Consider the following 17,689-nt stretch of genomic DNA (forward strand, 5'->3'; position numbering starts at 1 on the left):
AAAATGAAGAGACCGATCATTCTATTCAAAAGACAGAAGATGCCTGCACAGGAATCCAAAGACAAGATATAACTAAAATTTTTCAATCCTGTACTTTCTTAATTACTTCTCCCAAAACTTATTTATAAATAAAGTATTGGACAAACGTCATGTAAAAATGTAGTACGAACATATTTTTGTTAAAAGATCACATACCGGAGGGCCCACAGGACCAGAGGGGCCAACTTCACCATCTTTTCCAGGAGCTCCCTAGTGTCACACAGAGATAATTTGTGAGATGAGGCCATGAGAATTTGGATGATCTCATGTTTTTTCTTTTCTTTTCTTTTCTTTAGCAGAAAATGTATAGTTACCCTTTGCCCAGGAACACCAGCATTTCCTGCTTCTCCAGGTTTCCCAGGGTCACCCTAAATAATAAATAGAAAATTTAAATTCCAATAAATTTGTTAAAAACATGCCTGTTCCAAGTGAGAATGAGGATGAGATGGCAAACATATTATACACTGTACTCACACTGCTACCTTTGGGGCCTGGGAGACCCATGCTCCCAGGCTGCCCTCTGATTCCGATGGAGCCTGGAGGACCCGGCCGGCCATCCTCCCCAGGAGCACCCTACAAGATTGACAGGAACAATGTAAGTGTTATATATGCTCTCTCTGGCTACTACATAACCCACATTGTTAGTTGTCTTGCTTACGCTAAAAATCATATGTTTTAAGTTATCCAACATTTTTATCTTAGTGAATCAGAACAGTTGAGCGTCTGAAAAAAACTTTTGAAGTATTTTGACTATTTAGAACAGAAATTTTATTCTTATTCTATACACAAGCCTCATCTTCATGTCTCATTATACTCTCATGTGAATAGAGGAAATCTCTCTTCTTTTGTTTACTCTAGTTTGTGGTAATGAAAACTCAGGACTTCTATTTCACATTTGCAGTATAAGGGAAGGGCCCAGAATATATAAACTGTCAAAATTCATACCTACTTATCTCTTAAATATATTTAATTGCAAGGGCATCAAAGATATGAATATATATCAATATAATGTAATGAATTTTGGGTCAATTTGAAACTATGCAGATCCTAAATATTTGCTTCCAGAAGGCAAGACATTTTTAAATATGTAAACATAATCAGCATCTACATGATCAAAAACATTAACCTCAAATAAGTTGCATGTCTATTGAGAAACATTAATGGCTGTGGATGTTGGTTTAAATAACTTACCAAAGGTCCAAGTTTTCCTTCAGGACCTTGGACACCAGGATTTCCTGTCAGACCCTGAAAATTAAAGTAATTGTCACTTTGTAGTTGACCTGCAATGGAAGTAAAGATTCTAAAGATTAAAAATAGCATTGCTTTAAAAGGATCCCATTCCACTTTGCAATGCCCACTCTCAGCAGCCTTAGGCTCCTTTGGACTGTCACAGGACCGTCATGGGCCTTGCCCAGCTGGCTTTGAAGAATTCAGGGCAGACAACACAGCATGCCAGCAGGGCAGCACCAGGTGCGACTCTTCCCTAGAAGGAGTCCTCACAGCACAGCCTCCAGGGACAGCCGCCAAGCCTCCCACAAGGGAGGCCAGAAACCAGGGAATGAGTCTACAAGGTGGATGCAGGAGCCACCCTGGCTTGAAAATCCCATGTAACCACTATTCGTAACAGCACCTTGAACATATTATACTGGTCCCGGCAAGGTAGAACGCTCAGGTACAAATTACATCAAACTCAGGAAAGCCAAAGCTCTGCTTCCCACCAGGTTTTTATAATTCATTCATAACACTCCCAGTCCAAACGCAGTCATAAATCAAAGATCATTCTTGCTATAAGCAATGTTGACTCGTCATTCAGCTGGCATTCCACCTTTATCCAGTGTCTAAGGAAGAATACCTAAGCAGAGGTAAACCCAATGCCCCTTTCTAGTATAAAAGGAGAAAGGACTACCATAGAATTTTACTTGTACATTTAGCACTGGGTTCAAGATAAAGAACTTATGTTGAGCCAAATGTATTCTTCCATCCAACATTTTGTATAATACCTTTCTTTAAGAGGCATTGTTTACAACTGAATGTAAGGGCAATTGCATAGTCCAAATAAATTTTCAAGTGACATTTTGTTAAAATGAAATTTATCAGGAATTCTCTCTGCCAAAAGTCAAACAAGTTGTTTATTAACATTTTTAAAAATTAGCATAAAAATTGACAAATAGGATTTTTTTATTCATGTCAAGTGGTAAAACTATTAATACATATATGCCTTTGAAAAAGAAAGACTAGAAGTTATTGTGCTGTCTATACATGATAAAAATAACTAACCAGCGTTTTAAAAATAATGAATCAGGTCAAAACCATAAAAAGAAAGAAATGTTCCAAGTTGTGAAAGTAAGCTAAATTAAAAAGCAAAACCAAAAACCCTTCAATGAATTCTCAAGAGCATTTGTCCTGGGTTGATACAGCGAAAAAATACTATATTCTTACCCGAGCACCTGGAAGCCCAGGTTCACCTGGACGTCCTGGGTCCCCCTGACCTCCTTTTGGTCCTGAAGAGCCTACAGGACCCCTCTCTCCTTGAGCTCCCTGTTCCAAAGCAAATCATAACACGTCAGAAAAAAAGCGCAGGACAACAAAAGTAAGCATATATAAAATCTTGCTTTACAAACCAAGGCATTAATATACAAATAGTTTGTCAAAGTAGTTACAAAGACTTCTTTGTAAACAATGTCACTTCACATTTTGTTCTAATTTGGATTTCTTGTAAAATAGTGGTTTTTTGCCATTAGCAAATGAAAGTTGTATTTAGAGCCTCACTCTAATAATATAAATCTTGAAAAACAAATTATAGAATTTTGAAAGAATCTATATTTCTAAATAAAGGAAAAATCATATACCAGTGAAACGAAACGTCTGTAACCTTTTCTTCTCAGGAATGTCCTTCAAAAGTCTGAAAACAAACTCCCATATATACCCATCAATATACCTCCATTGTCCTCTCCCCCTGACACCCAGATTTCCATAATACAGAAATTGCACAAGAGGCATTTGGTATGAGACCTGACACCTGTGTCCAACTCTTTTCTGGATCTGGGCCCAGGCTAGGTCAACACACTGGACAATGGTGTCTTCTGGAGCACCACGCGCATGAGTGTCAACATTGATAGGATAACCTCACCTTTGGTCCAGGTAAGCCATCAGAGCCCGGAAAACCACGATTGCCAGGAGCACCCTACAAATGACCAAAATTTGATTCTTAATTGTTGATGTTTTTGTAATATATAATGAGTAAGGAATTTTTATTTTTATTACTATAAGGTTTTAAAAGATGTGATCAAACAAACATGGCAATAGATATGTATAAGAAAAAACCTGACTATACAGAATAAATTTAAAATTTAGAAGCATATGTAAGTACTAAGTCAAAAAATTATTCAAACCAGAAATAGTCTAACAATTCATTGTAAAAATTAAACATAAACTGATATCTAGATCTGAGAGGCAAAGGAGTGTCAGCATCTACCACAATCAAAATGCCAATGATGACATACAGGAGTATTGTGATGTATGTGAAGCCCTTCGAATTCTCTGAAGCTCTATACAAATGTAAGGTGATATTGTTGTTGTTCTTTTCAAACCTGTTTCATTATACTTCAGTCACAGCAACCTCATCTGATCTTTAAAGTCACCAAGCCCTTTCTGGCTTCCTGGCTTTGCACCTGCTTTTTCCTCTGCTGAAAAATGTTCTTTCTCATAAGTTCTCTTGTTGGCTCATTCTCACCTTCAGATCTCGGCTAAAATGCCATCTTCTCAGAAAATCCTATTTCTAACCATCTAATCTAATGTCACACTAGTGTTATATACTTGACGTTACTCTCTACCACATCACTCTGTTATTTCCTAAGTGTATCCTGCATTTACTAGACTTGTTTATTGCTTACCTCCCCACTAAAGTAAACTATTGTTTATTAGTCCCCAGATAAGTTCTGGGACCATAGCTTTCTTATTCACTGATGTATCCCAAGCATCAATATAACCAATTGGCATAGAGTATTTGTTCAGTCAATATTAGCTGAGTGAATGAATGAACAATGATTAGTTGGCTCCTTTAATTCACATATCACCATATTGAACTGTGCACTGCACCTGCAAAAATTTCTCTTAACTACTGTAGATTTCCTTACTATCCCAAAACTTACTCACTTAATTCCCCCACAACTCTAAGAATTTATTTTATTATTCAAATTTTACCCTTTCTCCCATGGGGCCTGGAGGACCAACTGCCCCTGGATCACCTCTGGGACCTCTTTTGCCTTCTTCACCTGGTGGGCCTATTGGTCCCTGGATACCATGCGGCCCCTATTAAAAACAAAAGAGCAGTTATCAGAAAAATCCATTCAACGAGTTATAGTCAAAAGATTCATTTAATGAAGCCAGTCATAAATTTTAAGCTATATTAAACAGTTAAACCATTTACACCCAAAGGGATTATAATTCTCGTTGTTATTATTTTAAACACTTAAGCATTTTGAGCTGTATACTTCTAGACAATATTTATGCTGTTCTTATCATTTAAAAAAAACAAAAATCGAAGCCTTACTGGTTCCCCTTTTGGGCCAGCTTCTCCTTTGAAACCTGGAACTCCTGGATCACCCTAAAATAAAAATATCATAAATTGTAAGAACCATGATATTTAGCTAGTCTAACCTGTTTTAAGTAACTACAGTGAATTGGCCTTGAAAAAATTTCTGCAGCTGAGTCTGTATTGAATCAGCAGCACAATGTAATCATTTTAAATTTTGTAAATCTTATAGAATGTGTGTGAAATTTGTATAAAATTCAGTATAATTTGGTAGCAGTCTGTTTATTTTACAGTGGTATTCAAGAGATTTATTTTTCAAATATTGTTTTTTTTATCATGCATACTAGAATAATCACAATTAGTTATTATTCCAGTTTGATAATAAAAATTAGAACTAAACAATGAAACTTCTATATAAACTACTTAGAGTTTATTTTCGGAAATAGACTTGTTCACCTAGAATCAAAATAGTTTTATAATTGTATTCTATTTATTGAGAGTTTGACAACTTCAAGCAGAGCATTTCATCTGATTCTGAAGGGTTTTAGGGTTTTGTTGTGTTCTAGAGTTTTGTGTATCTGTGTCTTCAAATACCAATTGTAGTTTAAGTCATAGGAACCAGATTGCTAAATTGAAAACATGATAAAATGAAATTTGAAATATCAGCAACAGTCATGTTTTAATAAATCTGTCACCAACACTTCAAAAAGATTTATCGGCATAACCAAATCACTTGGAACAGAATGCAAAATATTTGTTTTAAGTAGTACTAGGAAAGTTTTACTTTTTATATATCAAGGCAAAACACATGTAAGTACAACTTTTCATATGCCTTTATTTCTTATGAGCTCATCATATTTTTTCCTAATAATTTCTACAACACACGGAAACTCATTAAATATGAACAATATGTTGAAATCTCTCTTCATAGGTAACTCTCAAGAAATAGTTGGTGAATCCATTTTTAGCCAAATCATCATTACAAATCCCCATTAAACCTCCACATTTACCTACACTAACTTGCAAATGTTACTATAATGTTTATTATTCAACCACTCATAAAATTCTATTAGGTCGACCATGAAGATATGACCTGATTATTTTAAATGAAAAACACAAAAATTTAACATAATGCAATAACATTCCACTTTGAGTTTAAACATCTAACCTGTATATTAACATTTGCACTCACTTTACAAAGATTCCGACCTTCATTTGCCTCATTCAGATAAACCACATTATCTACGTTTCATTGAATCTCATTAATTATATTTCTCTTGGTGTCTTAGTTCAGTTACACTAATGGTTACTAGTTGTTTTAAAGGGCCTTACCGGTTGGCCGCGAATTCCTGGAGGTCCAGTGCTACCCTGTGGTCCTGGAGATCCAGGAGGCCCTGCCAAGCCAGGAGGCCCAGAGGTGCCTGGAGAGCCCTATCAGAAAGATACGAGAGTGACATGATGAGCTGAGACCTAGTGAGAAGACTATGCAATGGCCAAAACACTGTGTTTATCTGAACCTCGTGTGGCATCAATGTAGTTGCTTACCGTTGGGCCTTTGGCTCCAGGAGTACCATCTGTTCCCACTGTACCCTAGGAGATACATGAAGAATTTGGGAAATATTAAGCCATATGTAGGTCGGTATTCTCAGATGTCCACCCATCTTCCAAAAGGAGGCAGAAAATATCACAAAAAAAAGAAATCAACCACAGGGCCGGCTGGATGGCTCAGTTGGTTAGAGCGCCAGCTCTGAGCAACAGGGTTGCCTATTTGACTCCCACATGGACCACTGAGCTGCACCCTCCACAACTAGATTGAAGACAATGAGCTGCCGCTGAGCTTCCGGAGGGGCAGCCAGATGGCTCAGTTAGCATGCGAGCTCTCAACAACAAGGTTACCGGTTCAATTTCCACATGAGATGGTGGGCTGAGCCTCCTGTAACTAAAGATTGAAAATGGCAACTGGACTTGGAGCTGGGCTGAGCCCCCCATAACTATATTGAAGGACAATGACTTGGAGCTGATGGGCCCTGGAGAAGCACACTGTTCCCCAATATTCCCCAATAAAAAATTTTTTAAATTAAAAATAAAATCAACAACTATATCATTAAAGAAGTCACTTTCATGACCAGTTCCATAAAATAGACAAAATTTGCAGAGTTTACAAGAGAAATGTTGTTTTCTCATGAGTTGTAAACACTCAGAAATTAAACAGAATACATTAAAATAGACTGCCTTTGTTCTGATATTATAAAACATGTCCAGCTTCCTGGGACACTCCTTAAACATACTAGGAACTTACAGGAAGACCCTGAGAGCCAACTGGACCTGGAGGCCCAGTTTCACCTCTTTGCCCCTGAGGACCTTCAGGGCCTCGAGCCCCAGTGGGACCTGCTTCTCCCTAAAGGGTACAAAGGGAAATGTTAATTGAAGAAAAATACAAATGTGGTGCAGTTCAAAGTTGATAGCTTATTTGAAGGTTGACATTTTACACCCAAACATTTAAAGGGGTCAAGAGTACGAATTGGTTTATAGGGGAAACGCGCCTAACCTAGCCTAAACAGCGGACTCACTTTCCCACTCCTTCAGGTGTGGTGATGCCGGCGGCATGCAGAGCAGAGCAAAGCAACCTGAGTGCCACCCTTGTTTCAACTCAAGATAGGGATCCACATAGTAAATAAAAGTACAGGATGACAGTTAAGTTTTAATTCAGATAAACAACAAATAATTTTATTATAAGTTTGTTCCAAGCAATATTTGGGACACATTTATACTAAAATGTATTCTTTATTTAACTGAAATTCAAACTTAAATAGTACCTGTATTTTATCCAATATATTATACACCTATGTAGAGCAATACTACACAGACCTGGAATTTTAGAACGAAAATTCTAAGCTTTAGAGAGCTCATTAGTATCAACACATATAACATCCCTATTAAATCCCTATTACCCTTCATTAAAATTCAAAGAACTGGATGTGGAAGTTGATTCTTCATCCACAGAGCAAAGACCATGGTAGAACATTACAGGTATAGTAGAACCCTGGCCAAAAACAAAAAACCTGGGCATTTTATGCTGGTGTTAGTGGTAGGATAAAAAAATGATTTCGGAGAGTTTTGCTAGGTGGTTTACTTTCTTAAGTAGGTTCCAGTAGCCAACAGCCAGCACTAGAAATAACAAGGAGGAGAGGGAAATACCCAGTGAGCTGTTTTATAAACTGATTATTAGTGAAGTCTTAACTAGATGCCAAGATGGAACTGAAACCACTTTCTGCTAAGTCACAGTCCCGGACATTGTGAATATTCTTTTCTTAATTCTCTAGCCAAAGCTCAGATTGAGGGTGGAGGGTCTTACATGAAAAGGGAGGGAATTTTGCATATTTTTTTCAGGGTACACAGGAAGGTTGAGTCCTCCAGCCAGAGTCAGTGGCTGCAGGATTAGGACATCAAGGAGCAGAACAGATGGAGGAGAAGAGAAGAAGATTCTACCTGCCTGGGTTCAGAGTGAGTTCTCAGTGAAAGAAGGGACTGGTTGGTAAAAAGACTTAGGGCATCATTTTAAAGCAGCCATATCCCTGTGGCACAGAGTTTAAAGATGGCATTAGAGTGAGCTTAAAGAATAATTTGACTTGAGGACTATCACATTTCAAAGAGTATTTGAAATGTTTGAAATGTCAGTTATAGACTTTTTTCTTTTTTTTTTGGTTTGTATCAAAGTTCAACTCCAATTTGAGTAGCATTACTAACAAGAGGCATTCACCTATACTGAGGGCATCCTCTGATTCAGGCACTGTGCTAAGGGTTTGCATAGATTATCTTACTTGATCTTCAACAAACATCCATGAGAAAACAAGATTTAGAGAAGTGAGGTGGCTGGCATGACTGCAGTCATATTTACAAGGCATAATCGTGTGAGTTAATCCCATTTTCAAGATGAAAAAAATTATTGCCAGTGAGAAACTGGGTATCAGTGGTAATCAAATATATTGTGTAGTTTAAAATTTGGAAGTAGTGTTCTGAATTTATTCATTAATTTAGTTAATGTAATCTGAATAACCTCCTACTGTAATCTTTGAATTTATCACCCAAAGTATTGAGAAAAAGAACAAACTGTGATCCACTACAAATGTAAATCATCCCAGCACAATACTTTAATCCATTCCCACGTGGAGAGCCAAACAGCCGCCCAGACCATTCCTTTAAATGGTTGGAGTGAAAGGCAGAAGTGGGGGAGTGGGTAGGAGTGAAAGCCAGCACTGTGTGAGAGAACAGTCTTTGTCCTCCTCTGATTTATTTTAACCTCCTATTATTTAGAACATTCTGCTATTTATTACTGCCAGGCACTATATCCAAGAACAGAATTTTAATTCATGTTAAGCTCTTATTCCTTGCAGTTTAGAACTGTCTGCAGTTAGAGACCTAATGCAACAGATTCTTTAATATTACATTTGTCTGACTTTAAGTAATTCTTTTAGTTACATATTATATATCTCATTCTTACATTTTTAAATTTTATTTTCCTACCATAATGGACATTGAGAATACTCTAGACTCTTTTCTTAGTTGAGAGCAACTCCATACTCTTCATTTAATGAAATGATATTCTTCACTTTGGTATTCATATAAACAAGAAATAAATATATTAACATTTTACCTTCATCCCAGGATTTCCTGGAAAGCCAGAGGAGCCAGGTATCCCAAGAGGACCCTATTAAAAAGAACCAGAAGTGATCAGACATATATTTTAATTAATATCTAATTAAGTCATCTTTTATTGTTTGACAAAATTCTGTATTTTGACACATAGAATAATCCACTCGGTAGTTTAAAATCACAAAGATAATAATATAATTTTATCATAATACCTTCCGAGATTGATATGAAATACTATGTTTCCCTGAAAATAAAACCTACCCCAAAATAAGTCCCAGTTAAGATCGTCAGCCAGACAAAAGCATTTAGTACATTATGACCATGTTCCAGAAGATGACATGACTGTATTTGAATAAATGTATTTTGTACATGAAAAAAAAGACATCCCATGAACATAAGCCCTAATGTGTCTTTTGGAGCAAAAATTAATATAAGACCCAGACTTGTTTTTGGGGAAACACAGTAGTACTAGAAGACATGTCCAGTGCTATTATACATAGTAAGATTTCCTAGTTGTAGCATATGAGATTAAGTCAATGAAAACACAAATTATCTGAAACAATTGCTTCTTGCAATTGCTTTCTTTGTCAACCAAGTAATAAAGACAGTTTTCAGAAAATTATGCTTTGTACCAAAATCTAGGACTGCGCTTTATAAAAATGATGCTTAAGCATCATCTATATATTTTAGACTGATTTTTTTTTCAGGCTGATAAGAAGTGGATATTTGTCACTATCCTACATTTCAGAAGGCATGCGTAGAGAACCATGGATTTAAAGGCTAGATTTGAAGGAAATGAGTGTAAAAGGAATTCCATTCTAGGTTATTCTGGTTCTTCTTTTAAGACTGTATTTTAATTCCATCAGTTTTGCATTTAAAAAAAAGCCCCTTATAACATTTATTTTTTTTCCTCTTATATTTTGTTTCTTTTTTATGAGTAACAAGGGAGACAAGAACTAAGGGAAAATAATTTCAAATCTGATTTACCCTCCTAGTATTCCCCTGAACTCATCATATTTTCTCATCTATCCAGCCTATGGACCATGTTGTATTCTTGTTCATTTTATATACCAATCTTTCAAGACTTAGCTTAAAAGTTGCTACTCTTTAAGTTTTCTTTGACATCTTTCCATCACTACAGTTAGAGGTACTTTCTCTTCGATATTCCCATACCTCAAGTTGTATTCTATGTTACATCAGTTAGTAATAGCAGTATTATAATATGAATTATAATTGAATAGCAGCTACAGTATGAATTGGTAAACCTCTCATCCTTGATAGACAAGTCAGTTTTCAAAGACAAGTACTTTTTGCTTATCATCTTTTTATTTCAAGTGACTGGGACACAGTAGGTGCCCTGTAAATGTTAATGAATGGAAAAATAAACGAATAAATTAATGAATGAATATGCAAGTAATACAACTCACCATTGGCCCAGGTTTTCCAGGCATACCATGTGCACCTCGTTGTCCCTAAGTAGGAGGAAAAAAGACAAGATAGGATAAGATTAGATTTTCTGCTTATTTGCTCATAATTCATTTCCTTTGTAAAAAATTCCTTGTTAAAAATTAAAGAATAATACGTTAACTGACAACAACTTTAACTTGGTTAATAGCAATAAAAATACACATTTATACAACACTGGTATGGTAGTAATAAACACATCTATCCTTTTAGCAATAGGAAAGAAAAATCAAGATTGAAAAATGAAACTGATTAAAATTATTCTTTTCACTTGAATGTATCTATCACTTTCTATAAAATGAGCTCAAAGGCAATGAAATTTTGGACACCTCAGTCTTCTTAATAGCCAGATTAACTCAGACAAGAAATGTGTGCCTTGTAAAACAAAAGAAAATGAAACAAAACAGAAAACTACAGCACGCATGCACACACGTGCACACAAACACACACAAGGAAATTGAGTAGTAATGCATGTTGTGGGTGTTACCCAGATATCCCTTCAGCCCTGAAGGAATGATTCTACTGCTGCTGGAAGAGTCATAAGCTGATGGCTTCCAGTTGAGACTCTTCCCGACAGGTTGCCTCAGCTAAAAGAAGTTAGCTCTCCGAAAGTTATGCCCTTTCCATGATCAATGCACTGCTACCAAGGATTGGCCCCAGATTTAAGACAAATCTGAAGAGCCATCACAGCTCCACAGTTCCCCTGGAACTGAAGATTCATAGAGACTGAGGTGTCTATTGCAATTGTAACACCACTTAATTTCTCCCTGTGAAAAACCTACTTCTTTTATACATTTCTTCACAAGTGTAGTTTCTGAAAGCACTCCCCAATAAATTTCCTGCACGCAAGTCTTGGCTTTGATGCTATTTCCTGGGAAACCTGACCTAAGACTTTAGCACCATTGGTGCCAGGAGTAGTAAAAGAAAGCAGACTCTAAAATGAAATTTTTAAGCTGGATTTTTCACCGATCAGGTAGTGATAAATAGAGCATGGATCACTCTTGGCCTGCTGTGGTGATGCGTAGTAAATATTATCTCCGAGGTGAACTGACAGAGGCCACAAGTACAAGGGAACGGACAATGGGTACAACAGCTCAGGCATTAGAGAAGTTTAAGGGGCAATAGCAATTATAAAGTTGATGGAATTGCATGGGTCTTGTTGAGGGAATCCACTGGAGGAAGACAGTGAAAGGCTGATAGTGATCATCAGTATAAGGCTCCTTGGCAGCATTTAAAAATATTGTCATCGTTTACAACCAGAGGGAAGAAAAATTGAAGGTAAGGCCCAGGATTTAATGATAAAGGTTTAAAAACTCTTGAGAAGTTTGAATTCTAAAACATAAAAAGTCTGCTATGCCATGGTCAGGGACCTTGATGGGAAGAAAAGAGGGACCTTGACTTTTAGGCCTGGGATATCTTAAGAACTTCAAAATCTCAGATACCCTGAAGTGCATGGGCCTGTATAATGGCCGATTCCCACCATTAACAGTTTATACTTCTTTCTTGCCTAGAGATGAGACAGAAGCCTCTACTTTTTCACAATTCACATGCCACCACTGCTAGCACCTGCCCCTTCCCCCAGCCACCAGACCAATAACTAGAATAAAATCAAAAAGTAACTGGGTTGAGGAAGTTCTGTTTCTCATAAAAGAGAGAAGAGGCTATATACCAAAGGAGCTGCAAGTTCTATACACCATGTAGAGGCAGGATCCAAGAAAGAATGTATGAGACAAGGTCCTAACAGTGCTGGATCGAAAGGGACAAAATATGAAGTTGGAGAACTTTAATGATATGGATGTACTCTTCCATGATACACATTTAACACCCTGATAAAGACCCTGGGAGATGGCGTCAACATGGGAGATGGTTCTTGCAGAGCAATGGCCCACACTAAGTGAGTCAGAAAAGCCACAACTGCTTTGGCAGATGGTAGAAGAAAACACAGACAAGTAAACATACTAGATTGGATATATTATGTTAGGCTGGATAAGGTGACAGCTGATTATATTCCCCAACATTCTCTATACTTCCAGAGGACACTCTGCTTACCAAAGTGATCACAAATGCCCCAGTGAAAGGGTTTCACTTTTCCCAAACCAGGGCCCTAACTTTGGTGCCATTGAGAAGCCCCAAGGTGGTTATCTTCTGTAGGATAATAGTACGGGATGCTGTAAACATGAGATTCCTATACTAATGGGGATGATAGGATCTCAAAATAATAGAAGCGAGGTAGCAACCCTTAATTGCCAAAAGCAAAGTAACTGCAATATAATTAACTGCAAGTTTGAAATATTAGCAAGTGTAGCCTGACCTTTAGAAAGCTATGAAGAGACTTAATAAAATATGCAACCCTCCCTCTCTCCCCCCTCCCCGCTACACACACACACACACACACACACACACACACACACACAAACACACCTACGTTCAAGGTACATGGGCAAACAGCAATGATATTTCTCAAAATGTCATTTAAAATAGATTGAGGGCAGATGATCAAGAGACTCAAATCTTTAAAAGGGCATATTCATAGTACTTACCTTTTAGGATTGTGGTAAGTATAAAGGTGTTTGGAAGAATGCGGAGTGTATAATGAGTGCTTGCTAAATACTACCTATTATTCCAATATTATTACTATTCCAAAGTCTATGTTTTTCCATGGATTATATTCCATGCTTCTATATGTTTTCATTATTTTCTTAATTTCTGTAGTAAGATAAAGAGGTAACAAATGTAGTCTGGTTATGTAAGCTGTTAACAGGAAGAGAAGTTAAGGGAAGGGTACATGGGAACTCTTTATACTATCTTTGCAACTTCTCTGTAAACCTAAGTTTATTTCAAAAGAAAAACAAAAAAATTAAGAAGTAGGCAACAAGTACTGCTACTCTCATTTAAAAGGTGTATTCAGTAACGCATTTGAGAGAGTTAAGACACATACTTACAGGAGCACCCTGTGGCCCCAGTCTCCCTCTCTCTCCTGGCATTCCTCTTGGACCCTGGGGATGGGAGAAAAAAAATATCTCTTAAAACATCTTATTTTAACTCTAGGATAGTTTGATTATGCTACTCAATCCAACTGAGACTCAACATTATTGGCCATTAAGAGGTAGCATTTCTTTGAGGCAATTTGGGGTTTAAAAACCTCTCCACTTGCAGAGATATGTAACCTACCACCTCTTACCTAAACAGATTTCACTTAATCTAGCTTTAATGGGCTGAATCTACAAGAATCCTGATTTGATCACTGAGTACAGAAAAAAATAAACAAATAAGGACACTCACAGTTAAGAAATACAATGAAATGCAGGAAGACTTTCCTATTTAAAGGATATAATTCTTATAGTGTGCTTGCCTGTCAGCTGGTGATCAAAATTATTTCACCAGCTAACGTGTTTTCTGTGTCTTTTTTTTCATTTAAACATTCTCTTAACATCACCTAAAAAGCAAAGAAATAAAGAATTAAATTAATACGTACCATAGGACCCATGGCGCCCATGGGACCAGTAGGGCCAGCCTCACCCTAAAGTAAAAATGAGATCACGTTACAATATGAGAAACCTATAACTGATATTGACATCATCTTGTTCCGTGTGTATCATTCTAAAGGCATATTTTCAAAATGTACATTTGAAAGGCACCTTTTCAATGAAGGACCTCAAAAGTCTATTATATCACCTTTTTTTTTTCAAAATACAATGAAAATTTTGTTTCTAAAGAAATAATTCTGAAATAAAACTGGGGATTTAAATGACATGGATGGAACTATCACACCTCGACACACTAAAGAGTATCAAAAAAGTAATTATTTGTCCATTGCGATAATACATTAGGTCAAGTAAAACTTTACAAAGCTAAAATTGACTGTAATATTCCTTTAAGTTCTATTATGCAAAGCATAGAAATAACAATTGGAAAGCCAAATGCTTTTCCACATATGTATCTCTTGATACTTCCCACTAAAAAGCACTCTGCACTTCCTCAATGTTCTCTTTCCCTCTGGAAACATAAATAAATTTGGGGAAGAAACAGTGGCCCGAAAGGACCTGGATTTAAAATGGTACTAAATAATGGGGCTAATGAAGCATTTAAACCTCTGATATTTTTGAAGAAGAAAAAGGAATGAATGTTTTAGAAGGTGAATTCATAGTGCTGTATGTCATAAACACAACGTGCATCTTATATTGGCAGAAACCCAGTGGCATGGTGGCTATTCTTGGTGGCAAAGTTAGGTCACATCATGTATCCCGGTAAATTTTTTACTACTCACCTATGAAAAATTACATTTATGTATTTCACTAATCGTTTTCTTATACTCCTCTTTCCTTCAGAATTATTTAAGGGGGGTCTGAAATAAATTGTAGGCACTTGAAACACAACCAAAATGCTCTAGGAATGTTATACTGAGGTATTATACAATTACCTTGGAACCAGTGGCTCCAACTTCACCTTTAGGGCCTTCAAGACCTTTGTGTCCCTGAGAAGAAAAATATAAATTTGTATGTTACTGCTTTTTGGATTCTCAGACGCATAAAGGAAGAACCAAAACCAAGCTTACTAAAAGTACCTTATGAAAACAAATCTCACGTTAAAGTTGTTACTCAAACTGTTCCCAAATTCTCAGCCTTTTTGAAAGTCTACTCAAAGAAAAGAACTCAAAATATACTTTATAGAATCAAATAAAAATCAAAGGAAATGTAAAAAAAGCATTGTGATTTTAGCATCCACAAATGACTACTGCAACCAAAGCCATTAAGTACAACTGATGAATGGATCTGGAAATATTTTGTAGGTGATGCACCCAACCTTGTTCAGTAAGCCACAGTATCTGAAAGGATTACTAAGTATTGAACTTACTCGGTGACCCTTCAGGCCTGGAAGACCAGGAGCCCCAGGAAATCCTCGTGCTCCCTTGGCGAAAGGAAAAAAAAACATGAAAGGCATTTTAGAGTCTTAAACAAGAATAGGAAATTACTTAATATACATTTTTCCCCAGAAAGTATCTGTTACATAATTTTTCACCAACAAAGCAAAGGACAAAAAGGAGCAGTACACATTTATCTATGAAAATACATCTAGTTGATCAAAAATTAGCAAGGCAAATACTTGTTAGGAATGGAAGCATGATTTACCCAGATATGGATTAATGGCAGGTATTGATTTGATGACATTTTCAAATTATGTCATTGTATTATAATTAGTAACGAAAAACACTAAAAAACCAATTTTATTTTCTCTGAGGAAATAATAGGAGTGAATTCAGTGTCTGACTCAATGAGGTCAAACAAGGTATAGGAAAAAATCAGAAGAGGAACTTAAAGAAAATAATGCATTTTTCCATTATATTGTGCTTAATTTGTGATAAAGAAATGTATTTGTAGCAAACCAATGTGTTTTATATTCTCTGAACTTCTAAATGTTAGCAGTAGAATATGATTAGGAAGACTATATTAAAATGAATAAATAGATAATTTTTTTAAAGTTAAATGTTCAGGAGAAGCTTGTGGACTTGTCATTGTTTAAAAAATTAACTAAGGAAATGATATCTCCAACAGAAGGAAGAGTCAACAAATACAGAGAGAATTGGTTCCTTGACTCAGTAATTTCTTAATTTCTGTTAATTTTATGCATCATTCATCTAAGAGTATTGAATAATAAAAGGGTGTAGAAATCAAACACAAAGTCAAATGCAAATGGTACAACTATTTTGAAATGATACTTAAACCGTTTTCCTCATACCCTCTTAAAATAGATAAGGACCCAGAGACGTAATTATTCACTTATTCTCATTGCCTACATTAAATTAGGCTTTGAATTGAATGCCATTACTACTGCCACCAGCAGACTGAGCATTTGATAGCATAGATTGATGCTATTAAATATTATCAGTCATTATCATTAATCTGCATATCCCTGTCACTTAGCCTTATGCCTATCTAGTGGGCATCCAATGAATACTTATTGAGTAAACAATTGAATGAAGAAATGGTTTACTATTTCTTTTAAAACTCATAGAACTTTTCCCAAACCTTTCTTAAGGAACTTCTCTTGTGCTAGCACAACCTTACACAGATGGCAAAACCTGTCTATTCTGCATTACCACCACTTTCATTTACTGTTAATGAAATTAATGAATAAGTAACTCAAAAAATGGACTTCATCTGAGAAAAACAAAGCAATAATTCCTCTGGGATGGCTTGCAGGGAAAGTGTTTAGCATTTTCTGGGTGGGGGTTATCACAGTAAGTGCACATCAAACTCTTGCCCTCTGAACAAATAAAGTTCCACTAATTCTTCTGTTTACACAGCAGTGCTTAGGAATTCTTTCACTTCAAAAACTCCCTTTAAGATTTTCCATAGGAATGCTCCCGTTGACTGAGATTTTTCTCCCCTCCATCCTGAGCAGAAAAGAAACTCAGTACACATCCATCTAAGCCAATAGGGGAATTACTGAGCTATGGTATTTTAAATAATTAGTTAACTTTTGAGTTTTTGTGGTCTGCAAGGGAATTCTCATGTGATTACATATCTCTAATAAAACAAGAAAGTGAACCAGATGGACTACTGCTCATAAAACTCTCTCATTCTGCTGAGCCGAGACTGTCATCGCAGCCCAGTCACACATCGTTGCACTGCACTTGCAGAGTGCATCTGTGACATGCTGGCAGGGCACGTTTCCTCCCCGTGGAGGGTCCCATGCTGTGAATGTGCAAGAGTGCAGCAGGACAGGAGGTTCAAGCCTGGACTGGTCGACACGAACATCTGTGCTAATGACAACCGTATGCCTGTGTCTGCACTGCTTTTCCAGGATGGGGGAGGAAAGGAAAGTGAGAGAGAGCAAGGAGTGGAGAATTGCTTTTATATTTGAAACTAAATAATCCTTAGAGCACTGTAAATTCCCTTAAAAGATTAGCATCCATTTGTTTAAAAAAATCCTAGCATTGAACCTCATCAATTTTCAGAAAGTAAATGGTGAGGACTCCAGGACTCTTGGATGTATTGA

At 36.5% G+C, this 17,689-nt stretch overlaps 1 protein-coding gene across 1 annotated transcript in view; it reads right to left on the reverse strand.

Annotated features, from left to right (window-relative positions):
- COL5A2 (collagen type V alpha 2 chain) overlaps window positions 1-17,689 on the reverse strand; it is a 138,345-nt gene that overhangs the window by 29,574 nt on the left and 91,082 nt on the right. The window contains exons 12-28 of the mRNA XM_081050718.1: window positions 15,545-15,598; window positions 15,111-15,164; window positions 14,166-14,210; window positions 13,633-13,686; window positions 10,654-10,698; window positions 9,228-9,281; window positions 6,873-6,971; window positions 6,119-6,163; window positions 5,906-6,004; window positions 4,592-4,645; window positions 4,243-4,350; window positions 3,170-3,223; window positions 2,479-2,577; window positions 1,231-1,284; window positions 514-612; window positions 354-407; window positions 196-249 (exon numbers count right to left, since the gene is read on the reverse strand). Coding sequence (XP_080906844.1) covers window positions 196-249; window positions 354-407; window positions 514-612; window positions 1,231-1,284; window positions 2,479-2,577; window positions 3,170-3,223; window positions 4,243-4,350; window positions 4,592-4,645; window positions 5,906-6,004; window positions 6,119-6,163; window positions 6,873-6,971; window positions 9,228-9,281; window positions 10,654-10,698; window positions 13,633-13,686; window positions 14,166-14,210; window positions 15,111-15,164; window positions 15,545-15,598 — 1,125 coding nt within the window. The remainder of the gene's footprint in view (window positions 1-195; window positions 250-353; window positions 408-513; window positions 613-1,230; window positions 1,285-2,478; window positions 2,578-3,169; window positions 3,224-4,242; window positions 4,351-4,591; window positions 4,646-5,905; window positions 6,005-6,118; window positions 6,164-6,872; window positions 6,972-9,227; window positions 9,282-10,653; window positions 10,699-13,632; window positions 13,687-14,165; window positions 14,211-15,110; window positions 15,165-15,544; window positions 15,599-17,689) is intronic.

Source organism: Rhinolophus hipposideros, assembly GCF_964194185.1.
Source record: "Rhinolophus hipposideros genome assembly, chromosome: 6".
NCBI classification, from domain to species: Eukaryota; Metazoa; Chordata; class Mammalia; order Chiroptera; family Rhinolophidae; genus Rhinolophus; species Rhinolophus hipposideros.